This window comes from Ursus maritimus, unplaced genomic scaffold (genome assembly GCF_017311325.1).
Source record: "Ursus maritimus isolate PB19 unplaced genomic scaffold, ASM1731132v1 scaffold_7, whole genome shotgun sequence".
Taxonomy (NCBI): Eukaryota; Metazoa; Chordata; class Mammalia; order Carnivora; family Ursidae; genus Ursus; species Ursus maritimus.
Window position 1 is genome coordinate 82,731,144 of NW_024426885.1, and position 22,291 is coordinate 82,753,434.

General features: G+C 34.1%; 1 protein-coding gene across 1 annotated transcript in view; it reads right to left on the reverse strand.

Annotated features, from left to right (window-relative positions):
* RYR2 (ryanodine receptor 2) overlaps nt 1–22,291 on the reverse strand; it is a 528,108-nt gene that overhangs the window by 179,912 nt on the left and 325,905 nt on the right. The window contains exons 39-46 of the mRNA XM_008689669.1: nt 20,218–20,323; nt 12,820–12,963; nt 10,930–11,203; nt 6,470–6,584; nt 4,819–4,951; nt 4,507–4,610; nt 746–881; nt 16–202 (exon numbers count right to left, since the gene is read on the reverse strand). Coding sequence (XP_008687891.1) covers nt 16–202; nt 746–881; nt 4,507–4,610; nt 4,819–4,951; nt 6,470–6,584; nt 10,930–11,203; nt 12,820–12,963; nt 20,218–20,323 — 1,199 coding nt within the window. The remainder of the gene's footprint in view (nt 1–15; nt 203–745; nt 882–4,506; nt 4,611–4,818; nt 4,952–6,469; nt 6,585–10,929; nt 11,204–12,819; nt 12,964–20,217; nt 20,324–22,291) is intronic.

Sequence of the window (22,291 nt, forward strand, 5' to 3'; positions counted from 1 at the left end):
GTATATTAGACCTACAGTGTTTTACTGGATCCGCTAGTTGGTGAGGGACCATCTCGAGAAGGATCCTCAGCTATCTTTATGGCTTCCTCCATGGCTGCGAGCAGACCGTTCCCACCTTCCCCTCTCAAAGCAGGACCAAAACACTCGGGCCTCCGGATAAGCAACCTCACCACGACATTAGCGTTCTCTTCCACACTCTCCCCTAAAATCAAAGGAGGAACAAGAGTAAACAAACATTGGTTATGTGGATGTTCTGAGCAAACACATAATTTCTTTAAATATAAATGAATTAGTATAACAACTAAAACCAAAGAACACAGTTAGTAATAAAGTTAAAATTCAATTCGAATCACTAGTTTTATGTGCACAAGACACAGTAAGTTTCTTCTTTTGTACTTAAAATTTTCAAAGTAAAGAAAAGCAGTATAGGGGCAGAAAAAATTCATTTTTGTTAATTTGTTATAGGAAATGAAGCCATAAGCCCACCTATTATTAGAACTCAATTATAAAAATTTACAAGAATTTGTAACTGCCTAAAAATTTTAATTTAATAGTAAAGGTAAAGCATCACTACTGAAGCACATATCAGAAATTAAATTGTTACTGTAAAAAATAGTACTGATTATTAAATATTCAATTTTTTTTCTAATTACTTCATGAAAATGCTGGGATATACCATTTTTAATGTATCTATTTTTATGCAGTTTTAATCATGACCAGAAAGACCCCAAGCGATCAGTCCTACCATTACAGAAGACAGCAAATCGGAGAAAGTCAAGATATCTCTCTCCTTCAACTGGATTCCATCCAATGTCTGGATAACCCTTAGACACCAGCATCTGGCAGCTCTGCAGTCCACAACCAGCCAAATATCGAACTACCTACAAACAAGATGACAAGCAAAAGTGTTATCCCGTGAGTGAGGAGTCATTAGATGCGAGCACTACACATGATAAGTGATATCCTTATAGGTCGGTTTAAAATGCATGCGGTTCTGCAAGTTCTTCTTAATCCCATGACGATCCACATGAACTCCCTGTAGTAAAACCTTAGAGTTAAGGAATATTTACGAACCGTAACAAAGTGCTATCACAATAAAAGTATTTATGAACCAACTCTATGAAAGAAAAATATTCCTAAGTTTCATATCATTTAATTTGAAACTTCTATCTATAAATGTCATGATATTTGGGGTGCCTGGCTGGCTCTGTCAGGAAAGCATGCCAGTCTTGATCTCAGGGTCATGAGACTGAAGCCCATACTGGGTGTAGAGCTTACATAAAAACAAAAACAAAACACGTACTATAAACACCATGGCATTTGATAGACTTCAAAAGCATCTAAAGACCTCTGACCCAGTGTAAAGCCTAAATCCATCTGAGATACTGAAAGACCCATCTGAGATACAGTAATATTTCAGAGAAGTGAATTTACTTCCAAAATGATATCAATTTAATGTGGAGGGGGGATATATTTGAGAAAACACATAGAGAAATAGAAAAAACTAAGCTTAGATTCAAATATCCTTGGGCTCAAATCTGTCCTGCATGACTTACTGGATCATTTTGTGCCATGATTTCACAGTCTATAAAATTTCGGGTAGTATTAACTACCTTTAAGTATCACTGAATTTAACACATTAAATTTTCTGCCTGTCTTTGCCTTTTAAATTATTGTTTTATGTGAGTGTTGATCCTTGACAATATTTCATAACTGATCCAGTTTTAAAAGAAATCCCTAAGTTATTATCAACGGTAGTAGATTGTTAAACAAGCAACTTACCAATCAAGTTACACCAGCTCAAGCTAAGCCGGCTTTAAAAACAAGTAATATAGCTAAAAATATTTTGTACCAACTTTAAGAATAATTTATGTACAATAAACTCATCAATTTAAAATATAAATTGGGGTCCCTGGGTGGCTCAGTCTTAGGTTAAGCATTTGACTCTTGATTTCAGCTCAGGTCATGATCCCAGTGTTGTGAAACTGAACCCCACAAAGCGCTCTGCACTGAGTGTGGAACCTGAATAAGTTTTTCTCTTTCTCCCTCTCCTTCTGGCCCTCCCCCCCACCCCACTTGTGCATGCACATGCGTGCTCTCTTTCTCTAAAAAAGAAATAAAAAATTAAAGTACAAATTCAGTGAGCTCTGAGAGATTTATACATCTGTAAAAACACCGCAGCCAAGATGCAGAATATTTCCATCACTCCTCAGGCCCCATCCGTCCCCCCCTGCATGCGAAGGCCTTAACAAGCTGCTTTGTAACACTAAAAATTAGCTTGTGCATTCTACAACATTTATATGTGCAATCATCCCGTATATCTCTTTTTACGCTGGCTTCTTTCACTCAGAATAATGATTCTGAGATTCATTCACATTGTACCCCATGTAGTACGCCGTTCCTTCTTACTGAATAACAGCACTCCACTGCCCATGGAAATAGCCCATATTTCCTTATCCGTTCATGAGTTGATAGACATTTGAATTGTCCCCAGTTTTTGGCTAAGATGAATAACGTTGTTACCAACATTCACATACAGGTCTTTGTGTGGACACACATTCCTATTTCAATTGAGGAAGTATCTCCAAGTGGGAAGGCGAGGTATATGTTTATGATAGGTATGTGTTTTGTGAAGAAACTTATTGGCTAAGAATTTATTAAGTTGGGGCACCTGTATGGCTCAGCCAGTTAAGCGTCCCACTCTTGATCTCGGCTTGGGTCATGATCTCAGGGTTGTGAGAACAAGCCCTTCCTGCATCAGGCTCTGCATTGAGCATGGAGTCTGCTTAGGATTCTCTCTCTCCCCTCCCTCTGCCCTCTCCCAGTATGCTCTCTCTCTCAAAAAAAAAAAGAAGAATTTAAGTTAAATTTGTTAAGAACCTGCCGACCTGCTTTGCAAACTGACTCTACCATTTTTCTTTTTTTTTTTTTAAGATTTTATTTATTTATTTGACAGAGAGAGAGACAGCCAGCGAGAGAGGGAACACAAGCAGGGGGAGTGGCAGAGGAAGAAGCAGGCTCCAGCGGAGGAGCCCGATGCGGGGCTGGATCCCAGAACGCCGGGGTCACGCCCTGAGCCCAAGGCAGACGCTTAACAAGTGCGCCACCTAGGCGCCCCATGACGCTACCATTTTTCATCTCAACAGTTCAGTTGCTCCACGTCCTCCAAAATGTTTGGTGTTGTCAACTTCTTAAATATCAGCCATATTTCAGTAAATAGATAAAAAGATTTTCAAATATATATGAGAAAAAATGCTCCTGAGATTAGTCGAAGATACAAAGCTTTGTGATCCATGACCGGCAAGTCAAAAGGGTTTGGGAAAGAGCTCACTTTCTCTTGCCTTCAATAGCTATGCATTGATTACCTATCCAATGCCAATGCTGTTCTCGAAGACTGGGACAGAGTAGTGAACAATAGAGAAAAAACATGCCCTGAACTCACTGGCCTTATGTTATGACAGGGAGTTGATTTTTAAAAATACTTAAATGTATAGATGTTACATAATAATATGAAAATGTGTATTTCCATCTATAATACACAAATATATTTTTTCAACTGTTGGAAAATAAAGCAGCAAAGAAGACAAGACAGTAAACAGAGAAGAGGTTTCAATTTTAAATGGCACGGACATGAAGAGCTAACAAAATGTGACTTGGATCAATGACTGGAAGGACATCAGGAAAAGAGCCATGAAGACATCTGACGAAAGAATATTGCAGATGGAAGGAACAGCAAGCACGAAGTCCCTGAGGCAGGAGCGTACCTGGCAAGCTCCCGCAAGAGCAAGGAGACCAGTGTGCCTGGAGCAAATAGAAAAGATCAGAACAGCAGGTAATAAGAGGGATATGTGAAATCAGATGGGTTAGAAGCCATCACAATGCCTTTAGCTTTTACTTGAAGTGGGATCGGAAATCTCTGGAAGAGTTGTGGACACAGGATTAATACTATATTTGTAAGAGGTTCATTCCAGCTGCTAAGTAGGGGAGCAGGGAAGGATCAGGAAGACCACTTAGAATGCAATCATGATGATAACACAGGGGAAATTTATCTATGTTCCAGCAAACATGTATGCCTAGTTAGAGCACAGAGTCATAGTATGTTAGTGATGCCTTGCATTGGAATATATGTCTACATGATACAAAATGTACTTTGAGATGTTAAAACAACCTCTGAAAAAATTTAAACCGTATGACTAAAGTAAAAGTAACAACAGATACCATGAAAGGAGAGAAACCCACAAGAATACAGATAGAAAAGTTGATTCCCTTTCCAGAGACAAATTTATGTGGTCAGAGGAAACACTTCATCTCAAATTTCTTGTTCTTTGTAATTTACAATTATATGTTCTATGTAATATATGTAACACATTTATAATATATAAGATACATTATAATTGTGTCAATATAATTATAACTCTATTATGGTTATACGTCATCAATAATCTTGAGAAACAACTATAAGCAAGCATAACTCACACAAACACAAGGGGCAAGCATGCTGCTTACCTTTTCCAAATCTGGCTCACGCAGTGCTAAGGCCAGTTCGTTATTATCCATCACCGAGGCAGCTGCCACATCCAGTGGTGTTGAGCCCCTCATAGCTGGTGAGGCTGTTAATTCAAACGAAGATGAGACAAAGCCTGGATTGTGCTACAACTACAAATTCCATATAAAAACACACTGTCCCTTAAAATTTCATTTCTAAATACACCACATACTACATTAATCTAAAATTACTTTGCATTAAAGTTTAAAATTGAACGTAGTATGTATACTCTTTTTATCTTAAAGAGTAAATAAAAGCCATAATTTACTTACCAAGGCCAACACTGCTATTCTCCAATAAATAGCTGAGATGATCAAACATAGCTTTTTGATTCTGCCTACTTATACGACAGAAGTAACAAAGGAAACGGCAACAGTTGGCCACCATCTTGGGAAAAGTGATTTCCTACATAAAGAGCATACAGTTAGCTGGGAGAGCAAATGGTCTTCAGAAAACTAAGTTCAGAAGTTGAGGTCCAATCACCTCGTCAATCCATGTGGGACCATGTCTGCCAAGCCTCAGATACCAAAGACCTTCAATTGTCTATATTTCAACTCATCTAGTCCTTGAGCCACTGAAAATCAAGCCCGGCATTAATTCAGAAACCTCATTACCATCAAGGGGGTGATCTGAACTAATCTACAGCCCTGAATCTCTAGTGGCATAAATCTGATTTAGCAATCAGGCAGACTGGGTTGTGACTCCTGACTAACACTATTAGCTGTGCTTCCTTGGGAGAATATTTAGTCTCATTGAGTCAGTTCTGTAAAACTGGAATAAAATGGATACTAATACTTAATTTAGGTAAGAGAGGAAAAGTTCAATGAGACCCTTTGTAAGAAATACTGTATTTCATACCTGAAACCACATTAGGGCATTCCTATCATAAATGTTGTTGTTTTTAAGATTCTAGGAGTCACACCTTTCCTGATTTGCACACGACTTGTGTGCTATGATAAGCACCCTGACCAGAAGGCCTGCATGCTAGACCCCATCAAATACATCTCCCCTAAGCATCTAATCTTATTCTAGGATACCCCAGATGATCCCTGGAATCCCTCCTTAACAGAATATTTTATAAATATCTTTATAAGTCTGTCTAACTGGTAAACCGGGCATTAAGGAGGGCACATATTGCATGGAGCACTGGGTGTTACACACAAACAATGAATCATGGAACACTACGTCAAAAACTAATGATGTATTATGTACTGTATGGTGACTAACATAATAAAATTAAAAAAAAAAGAAATATGAACTCTTCCATATTTTGAAAAATACATCTTAAAATTTCAAAAAATAGTGAAATGTTTTGGACATCATAGATCATAAAATTATACTGATTCATATGAAATTGTTATATTACTCTATTCACTTGGTTTTGCAGGTCTGAAAGTTTGAAAGGTTTCACTTTACTTCAACTTTAAATCAGTTAAAAAATTCACTTTATGTCTTAAAACAAATGCTCCAGAACATCATCTTCAAATTTTGGCCGGGATCAGGACTTGAGTGAAACCAACTGCCATCTAAATCAAGGGGAATATCTAGGTCTGAAGAACATGTTTGTGTTTTGGTCTTTTAATGTGATGGATGTTAATATATAATTAAGAATTTAAAAATAGTATAGTATTAATGTTTAAAGTTTCTAACTAACCACTAAATAGGAAAAGTTTAGGAGACAGCCAATTACACAGCGTAAGACAGAAATTATTATAAATATCAAAGGAAAAAATAACTAATAGCATATCCAATTCTCAATCTATAAGGTTTGCTTTGCTTTGTTTTTTTCTTTTTTTGCATAAGGTGTTCTTTAAAAACAGCCCTCCTAAGAGGATTTAAAGAAATCCTCATTAAGAATATTCAGTGCATGTACTCCAGGAGTCATATTCATTGGCATCTTAATAATCAAAGGTTTTCCTTTACCTTGGACTCTCCACCTCCAAGGACATTCACCATGACCTCCATCACCGTCTCATGCATCCCAAGGGCCCTCATGAGATTAGGGTGCTGGTAAAACACTTTATTATTCATGATATCCCTAGAAAGGACAATATAGGTTTGGTGGGGAGAAGCACGGAGGGCAGAGAAAAATTTAAATGAAAATTTATCTGAGGCCCTGATAAATATCTTTGAAATAATTACTGGCATGAACAGAAAAGTACATGCAATCATGATTAAAGTGAATAAAAACAAAAGTTAGTAAGAACAATTAATTGAGTTCTCCTCAAAAAATATTGATAGCCTCTCAAAAATAGTATACAAGTTATCTGTTCTTTTCAGTTACAAGAAATGTACTACATATGTAAACATTCATCTATATGAAATATATTTGTGGACACTTATCATTCCTAATTTTATGTAATCCAAATATCTGTTCAATCTTCTTTAGCATAGAAATATGAATCGCTGTTATACCATATTCTATGAAAATTCCTATGTAAATTTTTAATATATAAGTATCTGCTTTTCATGTAGGATATTTTAGCACCACATTCAGTATTTGTATGATTAATAACAGTAGTATTATTTCTTACTACATTTGTGTTATCTTTCCAGAGAACTGCTTGTAAAGGACTCATATTCTCAAAGAGAAACTGAATACACATCAAGTCCAGGTACAAGTAATGCAACAAATTAAAATACACATTTGATTTGAAAAACCAGCAGCAGATGATACCCAAAATGTTTCATATTATCATTATTTCATTACATGTTATACTATGTATGTAAAGGTATTCCTAAGGATATTAATGCTCAGTAGTCATTAAAAATAAATAACTCTGCTGATTTTTATTCAAACGTAAATCAAATCAATATGAGAGTTTTTTTCTACAAAACACTTCCTGTCACAGCTTTAACAAGAAGATTATAATGCACAGCCTGCAGGAAAACAAACTTTCCCTGCAGCTCTCATCTCCTTGGTTGACTCACCTCTTCATTTGGTTATATGCTAACTTTTAGTTACTCCAGGTATAGCAAAATGGTCAAACAGTATGATTCTTGTATGATGATTTCTTCTTCTTCTTTTTTTTTTAGTTTTAGTTTTTTGCTTTTAATTGAATTTAGCTTTGCTTTAATAACAAGAGTTTTTAGATAGCACAACTCAAAAAAATGACATGGGGGCTGAGGACTAAAATAGGGCTGATCTATTTTGTTCAAGAACGAATGAAGGAAGGCCTCCTTTTCCTTCACATAAGACAACAACATATGTAGTAGGAGAACCTTCAATATTCAAACCACAGTTGTAATCACAGGATTTGTTCTTTCATTATTTCAAATCCTTTTGTATGACCCAACTTTGGACAATATTGTATTGAAAAAGTCTTGTTTGTCTTTAGTTCCAGGTAAATTAAGTGGATTTCTAATTCTACCACCTGGTAGGCAGCTTGTCACTTATTAAATGTGTCCTTTGAGAAATATTTCTAATACCACAAAACCATTACTTTTTATTTTGTTTAAAATCATTTTAAGTTTTATCACTTGAGTGAGTTACTTGTTAACAGCACATATTACTGTTATATATTCATTTGAGAAGTGCCCTGCGTTTCCTGGAAGGCTTCCTTTCTCATTTGGTTAAGATCACTTATGTGAGGCCCTTTTTGGTTAGACTGAAGTATTAGTATCCAAAAAAAAGATTCATGCTCACACAATTATAAAGACATCCAAATCTGCTTTTGTTGTTTAAGCTTTTCTGTTCTCCTTATTTTGTTCTGTTGGTATATTTATTTTTAGTGTGCAATATGATAACGATTTTGGAATATAACCTTCAGGCTTATTATAATGATTTCAAACACCTAATAGGTCCAAGGGCAATACATAGTATTGTGTTCTGAATTTAGAATGTACATAAATAATACTACACAAACTGAGTCTTTCTATTGTTTGTTTTTTACCCACAGGATTATTTTTTAGACCAAAGAAAACGGTGGTTATTCTATTCCATTAGTTTTTTGAAGAGCCAACTCTAGGTTTCTTAAACCTTTTTACTGTTTCTTTACATCCTTTTTTATCCATGTCAATAGTTACTTTCATTCTCTTTCTTTCATTCTCTCTTCTTTATCTAATATTTATGTAACTAGATCAACTTTTTTGGCAGAATATTTGTATTGTATCTCACATTTCAACATTTTATATTTGATTTCTACATCCTTATATTTTGGTATTTTTTTCCTGCAGACATCATAAAGCTTAATTTAAGCTTCCATTGTTCTTCTATTTTCATATTCCCAAACTACGCAAGCTCATGAATGATTCCTAGATTACTGCACATATGTGCCAATAATGCAATTACTAAAACTTCTGCTTCCCATTCTTTCTCTCTGAATTCCATTATCTTTAATGTACAGCCTTTAGAAGGTCTTTCAATGGACTGTAAGTAAATGTTCTGAAATATCTTTGTTTTGCCCTCACTCTTAAATATGGGATATAAATCCTCATCTCCAAATCTCCATGAAGCACAAGGTCATGGTGGGGCATTCTCAGTTGAGTAACACATTCTAAATTGATGGTTATTTTCCATGAGAATTTGTGAGTGTGGTATTCCATTGAGGAATGATGTCTAGTTTTGCCATTGAGAATTCCATATACTGTTAGTTTTTGTTTTGTTTTGTTTTGTTGGTTTGTTTGTTTGTTGGTTGGTTTTGTCAGTATTCCAGCTTTTCTTTCAACTTGCTTTTAAAATAGCCTATTTATCACTGGTTTTATTCCAGTTTCGCCAGCCTATCCAGGTGAGGATGTGGAAGTACTTGTGCTTTGGGATATTTTGTGAATTCATGCTCTTTATCAACTGTGGAAATCTCAAGACAACAGCTCTTGAAATATTCCCATTCCATAAATCATCTATTCTGTCTTTTCCAGAAATCCTGTTTACCGTATTCTGGGCCGCCTTATATTATCCCTTAGGTCTCGTAACTGCTCTTTCAAATTTACTTACCTTTACCTCTCAGTGCTACAGTACTAAGTAATTTTGTCAGATCTATGATCCAACTTATTAATTTTCTCTTCAGCTATACCTCATCCAGTTTGTTTAATTCATGGTTTTTTAATGTCATTTATTATATTTTTCATTTCTAGAAACTATTTGGATCTTTTACAAATCTTCGTGGACTTTTCTCCACACCTTATTTTTGGAGAACTGATTTATTCCTTTGTATTTTTAACCATTTTAAATATAGTAACTTATTTTCTCTTTCTGGTATTGTATTATCTGAAGTTTTGGAAACAGGTGTTCTGACCCCACTCTTATTGTATCTGCAGATCCTTGCTTATGGAGGATTGTTCCCTTATGTGCTTTGCAATTTTGACTGCAAGCTAACCATTGGTAGTATTTAGTTTTTTCCCCCAAGATTTCCCAGTGAGTTGAGTTGAGAAAGTATACCTCCAGGGCCAATTGTTATGTTCTCGGTTTGGGAATCCGTAGACTACATATGTGATATAAACATTAATTCCCAAATTCACATGAGGCACACCTATGACATTGAACTATCAAAAGAATTGCATTGTTTTCCCCATTCTTTTTTCAAGGCCCAGTTGATATAGACACAATTCCTTATCATTTCCTGCTGGTGAGTGTTTGTCTCTGCATGGACTTTAATGTGTTTTTATTAACCTGTATTTTTATATATGATTGTACATTACTGAAAAATTAATTTTACAAACCTCTAAAATGTGTGCTGCATATCATAGCCACCTTAGCATCTAGTTGCAAAATTAGTCATGTTTTGCTGGTGAGCATCTTTTCTATTTAGCTTTAAAACATAATGTCTAGAAAAGCAACAATCTCATTTAATAATCATATACAGGTATGCCTCACAAAAATGGCAGATTTGGTTCCAGCTCACGGTAATAAAGCAAATATTGCAATAAAGCAAATCAAATAATTTTTTTTTTGGTTTTCCAGTTCATAGAAAAGTTATGTTTACAATAGACTATATAGTCTACTAAGAGTGTAACAGTATTATGTTTGAAAAATCAAGGTACATACCTTAATTAAAAAATACTTTATTACTAAAAGTGCTAACCATCTCCCGAATGTTCAGTGAGTCATAACCATTGATCACAGGTCACCATAACAGTTATGATAATAATAAAAAGTTGGAAATACTGTGAGAATTGCTAACATGTGACTCATAGAGACACAAAGTGAGCAAATGCCATTAAAAAAGTGGTGCCGATAGACTTGCTCAATGCAAGGTAGTCACAAACCTTCAATTTGTAAAAACACACTATCTGCGAAGTGCAATAAAGCAAGGAACAATAAAATGAGGCATGCCTGTAATTGAATTAGTGGATTTGTACTAATACACCTACGGTGCAACTACTGGGATAAATAAGTAGAGAGAAGACATGTATAAGACAAAGGTTGTAATAGTCAAATAAATTACCCTAATCCACGAATCATAAGCTTCTCTTCTTCTTTGCCCATTCTTACACTCAGCAGAGAACGAATCTGACCAAGAGATGCCAGCAGGTTGATGGTATCCTCCACGGAGACACCATTGATAGTGTAGGTCTTTGGCAGAGCCCGGACCAGACCACCAATGCCATCATACTGCCGATGGAGCAACACAAACATGGCCCTCACCAATTCAGGGTCTTCAATGACAGACTCTTGTGCCCATCGGACCATGGTCTCAGAAATCAACTGCTGAAGAGTGGCTGCAAAGTCATTATGGATTTTTTTTAAAAGGAAAATAATAAGAAAAGGCAAATTAGTTGGGCATTTCAACTGTGCCTCTCATAGTCCCAAACTAATATCTATATTTATACCAGAATTGGTAAACAAGCTTAATTTAAACATTTTATATATCAATAAAAATGAGTTATGAACATGCAAGGATAAATATATACAAGCTTTTCCTTAAAAACTACTCTTATTAAGGAATTTAAGCTGTTCAGAATTTATAGCTACTTTTTCAAAACTACTGCTGGCAATCCATAGGGCAACCAATATAAGTTGTCCTATTATTTTACTTTTATTTTCTTTGTTCCATTCTTTTCTGCCCAGAAGATTTGACATCATATATCCTTATAAAGTCAGTCATGGGCATCCAAGGAATTATCTACTTTTCTGTCTCCTCATTTGAGCCATTTGCAAAAGTGACCTCACATAATTATACTTTTACTATAATTTGGATCCTTAATTGTCACTTAAAATGTTTTGATTGTGAAGCTGTATTAAAGTGAAAAACTATTCTACACATAGATTACTTGCAATGTGACATGCAGTGTAGTATGCATAAAAGCAACAGAACTTCCAAACCCCTAAAATAAATAGCAAAATTATCAAAGCTAAGTAGGGTTGATGTGATCAACATGTACGTAATGAGGTACTAATTCCTATCATTGATACATTGGCAGATTTTCATCCCTGCCTTAATCTATACATTATTTAAGCACAAACAAAAACAACCAATTTTAACCGAACCCAAAATGCAGATAAAATGCCAGTATACTTGCGCATGCCTCAAAACCATGCTGACATTTCTAATAGGTCAAAATCATAAACCTGATGGTAACAAAAAGTGGTTCATATGAAACCTTGAACTTTCATTTTGAAGAGGACTTGATTCAAATAAATTTGACTGTGATACTAAAGAATAAATTTAGAGGTCATCGTAAGGATAAAGAGTTTCCATTTTAAGTTAGTGCCAAAAAAAAACAACCCTAAAATTTTTCATGAGTTGATTTTTCTTCTTTCAGTAAAAACTGTTCCTAAACCAGTGCTGCATCATAGAATGAATGGGGACTGAGGTGTAAGGTAGTAAGACGGATCTCACCAACCTATTACTTGAACCCCTTCTAGATGAGTGCCACATCTGAGACTCATTGTCCCAGTGCTTGTTTTCACAGTATCAGCTGTTACTCTTCAGTTAAATAGGATAAAAATGAACCAGAAATGCATAACGGTTGAGAAAATATCTCAGAACCAAAATATAGTACAAGAATATTTGAAAGCCAATGGCATAATATTTAGACAGGAAAGCTAAATTACTCCCTTTGTACTTCCTCTTGATAGTCTGATCAAATATCTAAATTAGTAGTGCTCTGGAGAGCCCACCCACCCTTATAAATATTGCTACCTCTCAATCTTTTCCTACAAGCACAGTTGGATGCAGCTGTCTACTTCTGGCAGGCATAGGCGTCTACTTAAGAATCTGATTCTTGGAAGCTTCCAACTCAATGTTCTCACTGGCTCATCTACTATGATGTTAGTTCAAAGGATGAATAAATGTCACAGAATCACTTTGCCAGCACCCTTCCGTACTGCTTACAGGACTTCTTGGAGTCACTCTCAACTGGTTTCTCAGCTTGTTTCTTCTTCAGGTATGTCACCTTTTCTACCAGGGACAGCAGGCGTCCTCGAATTGTTAAGTCACTGTTTCCATCTAAAGACCCATCTTCATCCAGCTCAATTCCTAGCATGAGAAAAGCAAAGAGAAAGAAAAATACATTTAGGAGAAATAATTCTCTGGTTTTGCAACCTTTGCCATTCATAGCTTAAAGCAATGCTGCCATGGTCCAAAACATTTGACAACACTGAGTAAAGCACTCCTGCTCGCTAGCTCTTGGGTAAAATCCACTCACTGGCCTCTTGTCCTCCTTTCACTTTCTCCCCTGTTCCAATGGGCCCAGGGCTATTAGTAGCCAACACAAAATATAAAACTAAGCAGACAGCAAAAAGATGCTCTTAGGAGCCAAGATCAATTCTGCTATTTGGTCTGACCCTTAGGCTGACCCTGAGGCATGTCTGCCTTTAGCTGCTATCTTCCTAGACCTACAGTTTTACCTGCAAAAAAACCCTACCAGACTTTCAGCCTCCTCATTTGCCTCTAATAATCACAGTGTCATTTTAATAAATTGAGAGAAGAGACAGCAGGCATAATTAAGTATTGTAAACCAGAGAATGCTTTATGTCTGAAGCAATAATACTACCATTTTAGAGTACCCCTTTATTTATAGTAGATAATATAACTTTCTGGCACTCGTTTAGTGGCTCTCTATTCATAAGCTGAATTAATATGCAAGATGATGCTTATATTCTCTTCATTAAAATAAAATAAAAATAATGCAATTGGTGCTACACATCACTTAAGAGATGGTTAATTCATTTTCTTTCACTGGAACACTTTGTCCATATCACTGCTTAAAGGGAAAACAACCACAAATTGAGAACATCAAATAAATTCTAGTTTAAAAGTTCTTAGAGCAAAAGGAGGGGGACTCTCCCTTAATAAATTTGGGCTACTGACATAAACTTAACAAAGGATTTCCTTAGACATTAATTAATTTCAAAAGCTACATGCTGCATTTACTAAGCCAATCCTAAAAAGTGCCCCACAACTGCTTTAAATACAACTATTTGTGATCAAATGTCTTTAGACTAAATCAACCTAACACTCATCTCTCTGCTGAAAGCATCTGGTTACAAGTCCCCATTTCCCCTTCCTATTCTCTACCACTAAGGAGAAGAGAGAAAAGAAATAAAATTTTGGTTATCTCCTAATTGGTCTTAAAGTCTTTCTTTCTTTCTTTCTTTCTTTCTTTCTTTCTTTCTTTCTTTCTTTCTTTCTTTCTTTCTTCCTTCCTTCCTTCCTTCCTTCCTTCCTTCCTTTCTTATATAGTTGCCCATATATTTTTAAAGATTCTATTTATTCATTTGACAGAGAGAGAGAGAGACAGCCAGCGAGAGAGGGAACACAAGCAGAGGAAGTAGGAGAGGAAGAAGCAGGCTCCTAGTGGAGCAGGGAGCCTGATACAGGGCTTGATCCTAGAACTCTGGGATCATGCCCTGAGCTGAAGACAGACACTTAATGATTGAACCACCCAGGCGCTCCAAGTCTTAAAGCCTTTCTGATCTCTCTACCTGTCATGACTTCCCAAATAGGTTCAGTTAACCATTAAGAATAATAAATATTCTTACATGAACTCCTAACAGGCATCAAGTATATTTATGAATCTATTTACATATATATGAGCTTTTGTACCAGTGTGTGTGTGTGTGTATATATATATATATATATATATATATATATATATATATATATATATATATATATATATATATATATATATATATATATATATATATATATATATATATATATATATATATATATATATATATATATATATATATATATATATATATATATATATATATATATATATATATATATATATATATATATATATATATATATATATATATATATATATATATATATATATATATATATATATATATATATATATATATATATATATATATATATATATATATATATATATATATATATATATATATATATATATATATATATATATATATATATATATATATATATATATATATATATATATGAAAAATACACATTTGGCAACTAAACAATATTATGAAAATAGTTCAAAACAAAACAAGAAGTTTTACAAGGAAATAGTAAATCAAAATGAACAAACAGAAATCCTGGAGTTGAAAAATACAATAACTGAACAATTCAATTGAGAGTTTCAAAAGTAGACTTAACCATGCAGAAGAAAGAATCAACAACCAGAAGAATAGGTCAATGAAAATCGTGCAGTGTGTGGAAGGCCTATGAGATTATGGGACACAATGGAAAAAAAACAATATTCAGATTATGGGAATTCCAGAAGGCAACAAGAAATAAAAAGGGACAGAAAGTATATTTAAAGTAATTATGGCTGAACTTCCCAAACCTGGGGAGAGAAATGGACATGCAGATCGATGAGGCCCATAACTCCCAAAATGTACCGAACTTGAAAAGGGCTACACTGAGACACATTATAATTAGATGTCAAAAGGCAAAGGCAAAGGCAAAGAAGGAATTTTAAAAATGAGCAAGAGAAAAGAGAGAAGTTACATTAAAGGGAATTCCCATAAGACTATTGGCAGATTTCTCATCAGAAACTTTTTTTTAAGATTTTATTTATTTATTTGACAGAAATAGAGAGAGAGAGACAGCGAGAGAGGGAACACAAGCAGGGGGAGTGGGAGAGGGAGAAACAGGCTCCCTGACATGGGGCTCAATCCCAGGACCCATGGATCATGACCTGAGCTGAAGGCAGACACTTAACGACTGAGCCACCCAGACACCCCCAGAAACTTTTCAAGACAGGAGAGAATGAGATCACATATTCAAAATATTGAAAGAAAGTAACTGTCAACCAAGAATTCTATACCCAGTGAAGCTGTCCTTCAGAAAAGGGAGGAGGGATAGAGACTTTTCCCAACAAACAGAGGGTGAGGAAGTTCATTCATACCAGATGTGCATTACATGGAATGACAGAGGAAGTTCTTTGAATGGATGTCGAAGAACACTAATTAACATTGTAAATACACAAAAAGGTAGTATAGATCTCACTGGTAATGATAAACATATACTCAAAGTTAGATTCTGCAATATGGTGATAGGGGTTTATAACTCATGACTCTAGTTTAAATTTTTTTAAATGAATTAAAATAGGTTGTTATAACTTTAAGATACTGTATGTAAACCTCATGTTAACCACAAGGGAAAATCTTGCGGTAATTATACAAAAGAACACAATAAAGAAGCCAAAGCATACTCATAACAAATATATCAACACATACACACACAAAATACAGCAAGATAGGAAACAAGGAAAAACAGATCTACACAACAAAACAAAACAAAACAAAAATTAACAAAATAGCATAGTAAGTCCTTACTTATCAATATAATGACTTTAAGTATAAATGGATAAAATTCTCCAACCATAAGACATAGAACAGTTGAATAAAAAAACAAGATCTAACCAATAAGAGATCCACACTAGCCTTAAAGACACACAAAGACTGAGCAAAGGGATGAAATATGACATTTCAAGCAAGTGGTAATCAAACAAAACAACACAACAACAACAACAACAACAAAACAACAACAACAACAGGGGAAGCTATACTTATATCAGACAAAATAGAGTTTAAACATGTTAAAAAGAGACAAAGGTCATTATATAATGACAAAGGGATCAATACACCAAGAAGATATAACAATTATAAATATTTATGCATCCAATACCAGAGTACCTAATCATATAAAGCAAAAACTAAAAAAACTAAAAGGGGAAATAAGGAGTAGTACAGTAATAATTGGGGACATTAGTATCCCACTCTTAATGAATAGATCATACAGGAGAGAATCAATAAGGAAAGAGTGGATTTTAACAACACTGTAGACCAAATGGACCTAACAGACATATATAAATATTCTATCAAGCAACAGCAGAATACACATTCTTCTCAAGTGCACATGGAACATTTTCTAGGATAGAATATGTCTTAGGCCATAAAACAAGTCTTAGCAAATTCAAGAGGGTTGAAATTATACCAGTAATCTTCTCTGACCACAAGGGCATGCAACTAGAAATCAATGACAATGGGAAAACTGGAAAATTTTTAGATGCAGAGAAATTAAGCAACACTCTCTTTAACAACCAAGGAATCCACGAAGAAATTTAATGGGAAATAAAAGAATTTATTGAGACAAACAAAACTGGAAATACAACATGCCAGAATTAACGGGTGCAGCTAAAGCACTTCTAAGAGGGAAGTTCACAGCAATAAATGCCTACATTAAGAAGAAAGAAAGATCTCAAATAAATGACCTAACTCTACACCTTAAGAAACTAGGAAAAAAGAACAAAGCCCGAAAGTAGAAGAAAGGTTAGAGCAGAGATTATTGAAATAGAAATTTAAAAAACAATATAAAAGATTAACCAAACTAAGTTCTCTGGAAAAAAAAAATTGACAAACCTTTAGTTAGCCTAACCAAGGGGAAAAAAGACAGGACTCAAATCAACAACATTATAAATGAAAAAGGAGACATTATAAATAAAAAAATGAAAAATACCACATAAATTCAAAGGACTGTAAAAGGTTACAATAAACATTATAAGCAAACAAACTGGACAACCTAGAAGAAATGGAAAGTTCTTAGAAACATATGACTTATCAAGGAAAAAAATGGAAAATCTGATTAGACCAATTATTTGTAAGGAGAGTGAATCAATAATCAAAATCTCACAATGAAGTAAAGCTTTATTGGTGAATTTTACTAAACATTTAAAGAAGAATTACACCAATTCTTCTCAAACTCTTCCAAACAAATCAAAGAGGAGGAAACACTCCCCAAATCACTTTAGTAGAACAGCATTATCCTCATACCAAAAATGCAAAAGGACACTACTAGAAAAGAAAATCACAGGCCACTATCCCTGATGAACACAGATGCAAAATTTCTCAATAAAATACCAGCAAACTGAATTCAACAGCATATTAAAAGGATCATTCACCATGATCAAACAAGATTTATCACTGGGATGCTAGGATGGTCCAACATATGTGAGCCAATCAATGTGACACACCACAATAACAGAATGAATGAAAAGAATCATATGGTCATCTCAGTAGGCACTTTAGAAAAAGCACTCAAAAATTTTAACATCCATTCGTGAAAAAATTCTTAACAAATTAGGCACAGAAGGAATATATCTCAACATACAAAGGCCATATATGATCAGCCCACAGCTAATATCATTCCCAGTGGTGAAAGATTGAAAAATTTTCCTCAAAGATCAGGAACAAGACAAAGGCATCCACTCTCTCACCATTCCTGGAAGTCCCAGCTAGAGTTATCAAGCAAGAAAAAGAAATACAAGGTTCCTGAATTGAGAAGGAAGAAGAAAAATGCCCTCTATTTGCAGACAACATGATTTTATTCATATAAAATCCTAAAATCTCAACCAAAAAACTGTTAAACCTAATCAATGAATTCAATAAAGTTGCAAGACATGAAGTTAACATACGACAATATGTAGTATTTTTATAAACTAAAAATGAAATTTCTGAAAAAGAAATTAAGAAATTGATCTCATTTACAATAACATCAAGAACAATACAAAACTTAGAAATAAGTTTAACTAAGGAGGTGAAAGATCTCTATCCTAAAAATTACAAGAGACTGGTGAAAAGAAGAGAAGAGGATACTAATACATGGAAAGGCATCCTCTATTAATGGCTTTGAAAGAATTAATATTGTAAAATGGTAATATTATCAAAAGCTATCTATAGATTCAATGCAATCCCTATCAAAATTCCAATAGCATTTTTTTAAAGAAGTAGGAAAAAACCTTCCTAAAATTTATATGAAATCACAAAGTCTCCCTAATAGCCAAAGAAATCCTGAGAAAGAATAAAGTAAGAAGTATCACACTTCCTGATTACAAGCTAATCTAGTAAAGCTATAGTCATCAAAACAGATGGTACTGCAAAACAGATGGTCCATAAAAATGGACCAATAGATAAATGGAAAAGAATTGAGAGCCCAGAAATAAACCCAAGTATATATGGTCTACTAATAGTTGACAAGGGAGCCAAGAATACCCAATGGAGAAAAGATAGTCTTCAGTAAACAGTGCTGGGATGATTGGATCTTCACATTTAAAGGAATGAAACTGGACCCACATCTTAACCACTAATAAAAACTGACTAAAAATAGATAAAAGACTTAAATGTACAACTTGATATCATGAAACTCTTAGAAAAAATGTAAAGACAAAGCTCCTTGATATGGATTTTGGTAATGATTTTTTGGATAAGACACCTAAACCACAAGCAGCATAGCAAAAATAAACATATGGGACTACATCAAACTAAACAGCTTCCATAAAAAACAAAAGAAACCACTAACAAAGTGAAAAGATAAGCCACGGAATGGGGAAAAAATGTAAGTAAACTACATATCTGATAAGGATTTAATATCCAAAACACACAGCAAAAAACAAACAAATAAAATAGTATAAAGGATCCTCAAAAAAATTTAAAAATAGAATTACCATATGACGCAGTAATTCACTTCTGGGAAAACAGCCAAAGGAAATTAAAACACTAACTTGAAAAAGGTATCTACATTGTCATGTTCACAGCAGCATTATTTATGATAGCCAAGATATGGAAACAAGTTAAGTGTCCATCGACAAATGAATGGATAAAGAAGTTGTGGCATATACATACAATGGAATATTATTTAGCCAAAAAAACAAGGAACTGTTATCTGTGACAACACGGGCAGAACTTGAAGGCACTATGCTATGAGAAATAAGTCAGAGAAAAGAGTAATACTGTGTGATCTCACTTATATGTGGAAACTAAAAACAAACGAACTCAGAGAAAAAGTGATCACAGTTGTCATCAGAAGTTTGATAGTAGGGAGAAGGGAATTGAAGGAAAGTGGTCAAAAGTTACAAACTTTAAATAAGTACTAGGAGTGCAACATACAGCATGATGACTGTAGCTAACACTGCTGTATGATATACAGGAAAGTTCTTTTAAGAGGGTAAATCCTAAGAGTATTTGACAAGGAAAAAGTTTTTGCCTTTATTTCTTCTTCTTTTCTTTTCTTTTTATTGCATCTATATGAGAAGATGGATGTTAGCCAAACCTATTATGGTAATCATTTCACAATATGAGTGAATCAAACAATCACAATGTACATCTTAAACTTATACAGTGGTGTATGTCAATTATTTCCCAATATAATTATTTCTCAATAAATAAATAAATAAATAAATAAATAAATAAATAAATAAATAACACATCTAATAAGAGTTATAAGTCAAGAAGACTTTACCACAATGTGTCATCAAATCTTCATGAAAATCTAAGAGTTGGTCACGGATTTCTTCAGGACATGGACATTCACTTTTGTCATCCTTAAAATTGAGAAGCATATTGATCTGAAAGTTTGGAAAAACAAGAAAGAGGAGAACAAGAGCAAAAGAACAGTGAATTCAGGAATGACACAGCAAAAAGAATCATAAAAACCAAAGATATTCAAACCCTTGAGTATTCATAAATTCATGCCTAACATATGAAAAATCATTATAACTGAATACAATGAATACCAAAAAATAAATAAAACTATACAAAGCTTAGTTTGCTGCAAAATAGTCACATAATTTGCTTCCTTTTTCTCAATTCCACAGTATGTTAAAATCTAATATTATTTTTAAAAAATATTTTATTATGCTTCTCCTAGATTTCCTTTTTTTTCTTGCTGATTTCTAAACTTCGTGGATTATTTTAAAGAATACTTTTTGAGAAGGATATAGCAGCAAAGATGAAGAAAAATCCAAATAGAAAATATAACAGAGAGCTATGCTTTTATTAACATTAATGGTTCAATTAAATAAACTTCAAGAAAATATCCTCCATTTGTTTTAGCTTTAGACACAAAAACACATTTATGAATGAAGAAAAGAAAGGAATATTGCTGTTTCATCATTTCCCCAGAGGAAACAATTGTTAAGTCTGCTTGTAGAGTTTTTTATATGAATTTTTTGTTTAACTTATATTTTGAGATAAGCACATGCATATGCTATTGTAAGAAACGATCAAAGAGATACTATATACCCTTTACCCAGTTCCCCTTGGGAATAGGTAACATCTTACAAAATAGCAGTACAATATCGCAACAAGGACACTGACATTGATGGTCAAAACAGAGAACAACTGATTACCTGAAGGATCATTCCTGCTACCCCTTTATAACCACATCTACTACCCTCCTGCCTGCTCATCACTTATTCCTGTCAGTCACTAATCTGTTGTCCATTTCTGTATTATTGTCATTTCAAGAATGTTACATAAATGGAATCATACAGTATGCATGCATACATTCCCATCTGATCCTATGATGTCTGCAGGGTCTGTAGTGATACCTCATTTCATTCCTGATATTGGTAATTTGTGTCTTCTCTCTTTTTGTTAACCTTTTCAGTGGTTTGTAGATTTTATTTTTAAGTAACCAGTTTTTAGATTCTTTATTTTTTAATAATTGTCCTGTTTTCAGTTTCATTGATTTCTGCTTTTATCTCTATTATTGCCTTCCTTCTGCTTGCTTTGGTTTATTTTACTCTTCTTTTTCTAAATGCTTCTGATGAAAGCTTAGCTTATTGACTTGAGTGTTCTTCTCCCTTTAAATGTAAATATTTAGTGTCATAAGTTATCCTCTCAGCACTGCTTTAGCTGTTCCCACAAATTTTGATGTGATATTTTCATTTTCAGTTCAATGTATTTTTAAGTTTTCCCCTGAGACTTCCACCATTAGTTATTTAAAAGCGTGTTCTTTAGTTTCCTAGTATTGGGAGATTGTCCTGTTATCTTTCTTTTATCTACACTGTGGTCAGAAAAAAAGATTCTGTATTAAAAAAATCCAATGCTTTTAAATCTGTTTAGGTTTTTTTTATGGCCCAGGACATAGTCCATCATTGAGAATGTTTCATGGGAACTTGAAAAAAAAAAGTGTATTATGTTCTTGGGTGGAGTGTTCTACAAATATCCAAAGATCCTGCTAGGTGGTGACAGTGTTGTGTTTTCCTATATTCTTGCTGACTTTTGTCTAGCTTTTCTATCAATTATTGCCAGAGGGGTACTGAAGACTCCAAATATAATTGTGTATTTATATATTTCTTCTTTCAGTCCTACCTGTGTAGACTTCACATATTTTTCAGCTCTATTATTTAGTACATGTACGTTTGTCTTCTTGGTGAGTTGCTCTTTTATCATGGTATAATGTTCCTGTCTGCCTCTGGTAATTTCTTTGTTCTGATATACACTTACTTTCTTTTAATTTTTCATAATGTATGTTTTTTCACAGATTTGAAGGGCTACATAACATAGGTATTTATAGCAGCATTGTCAAC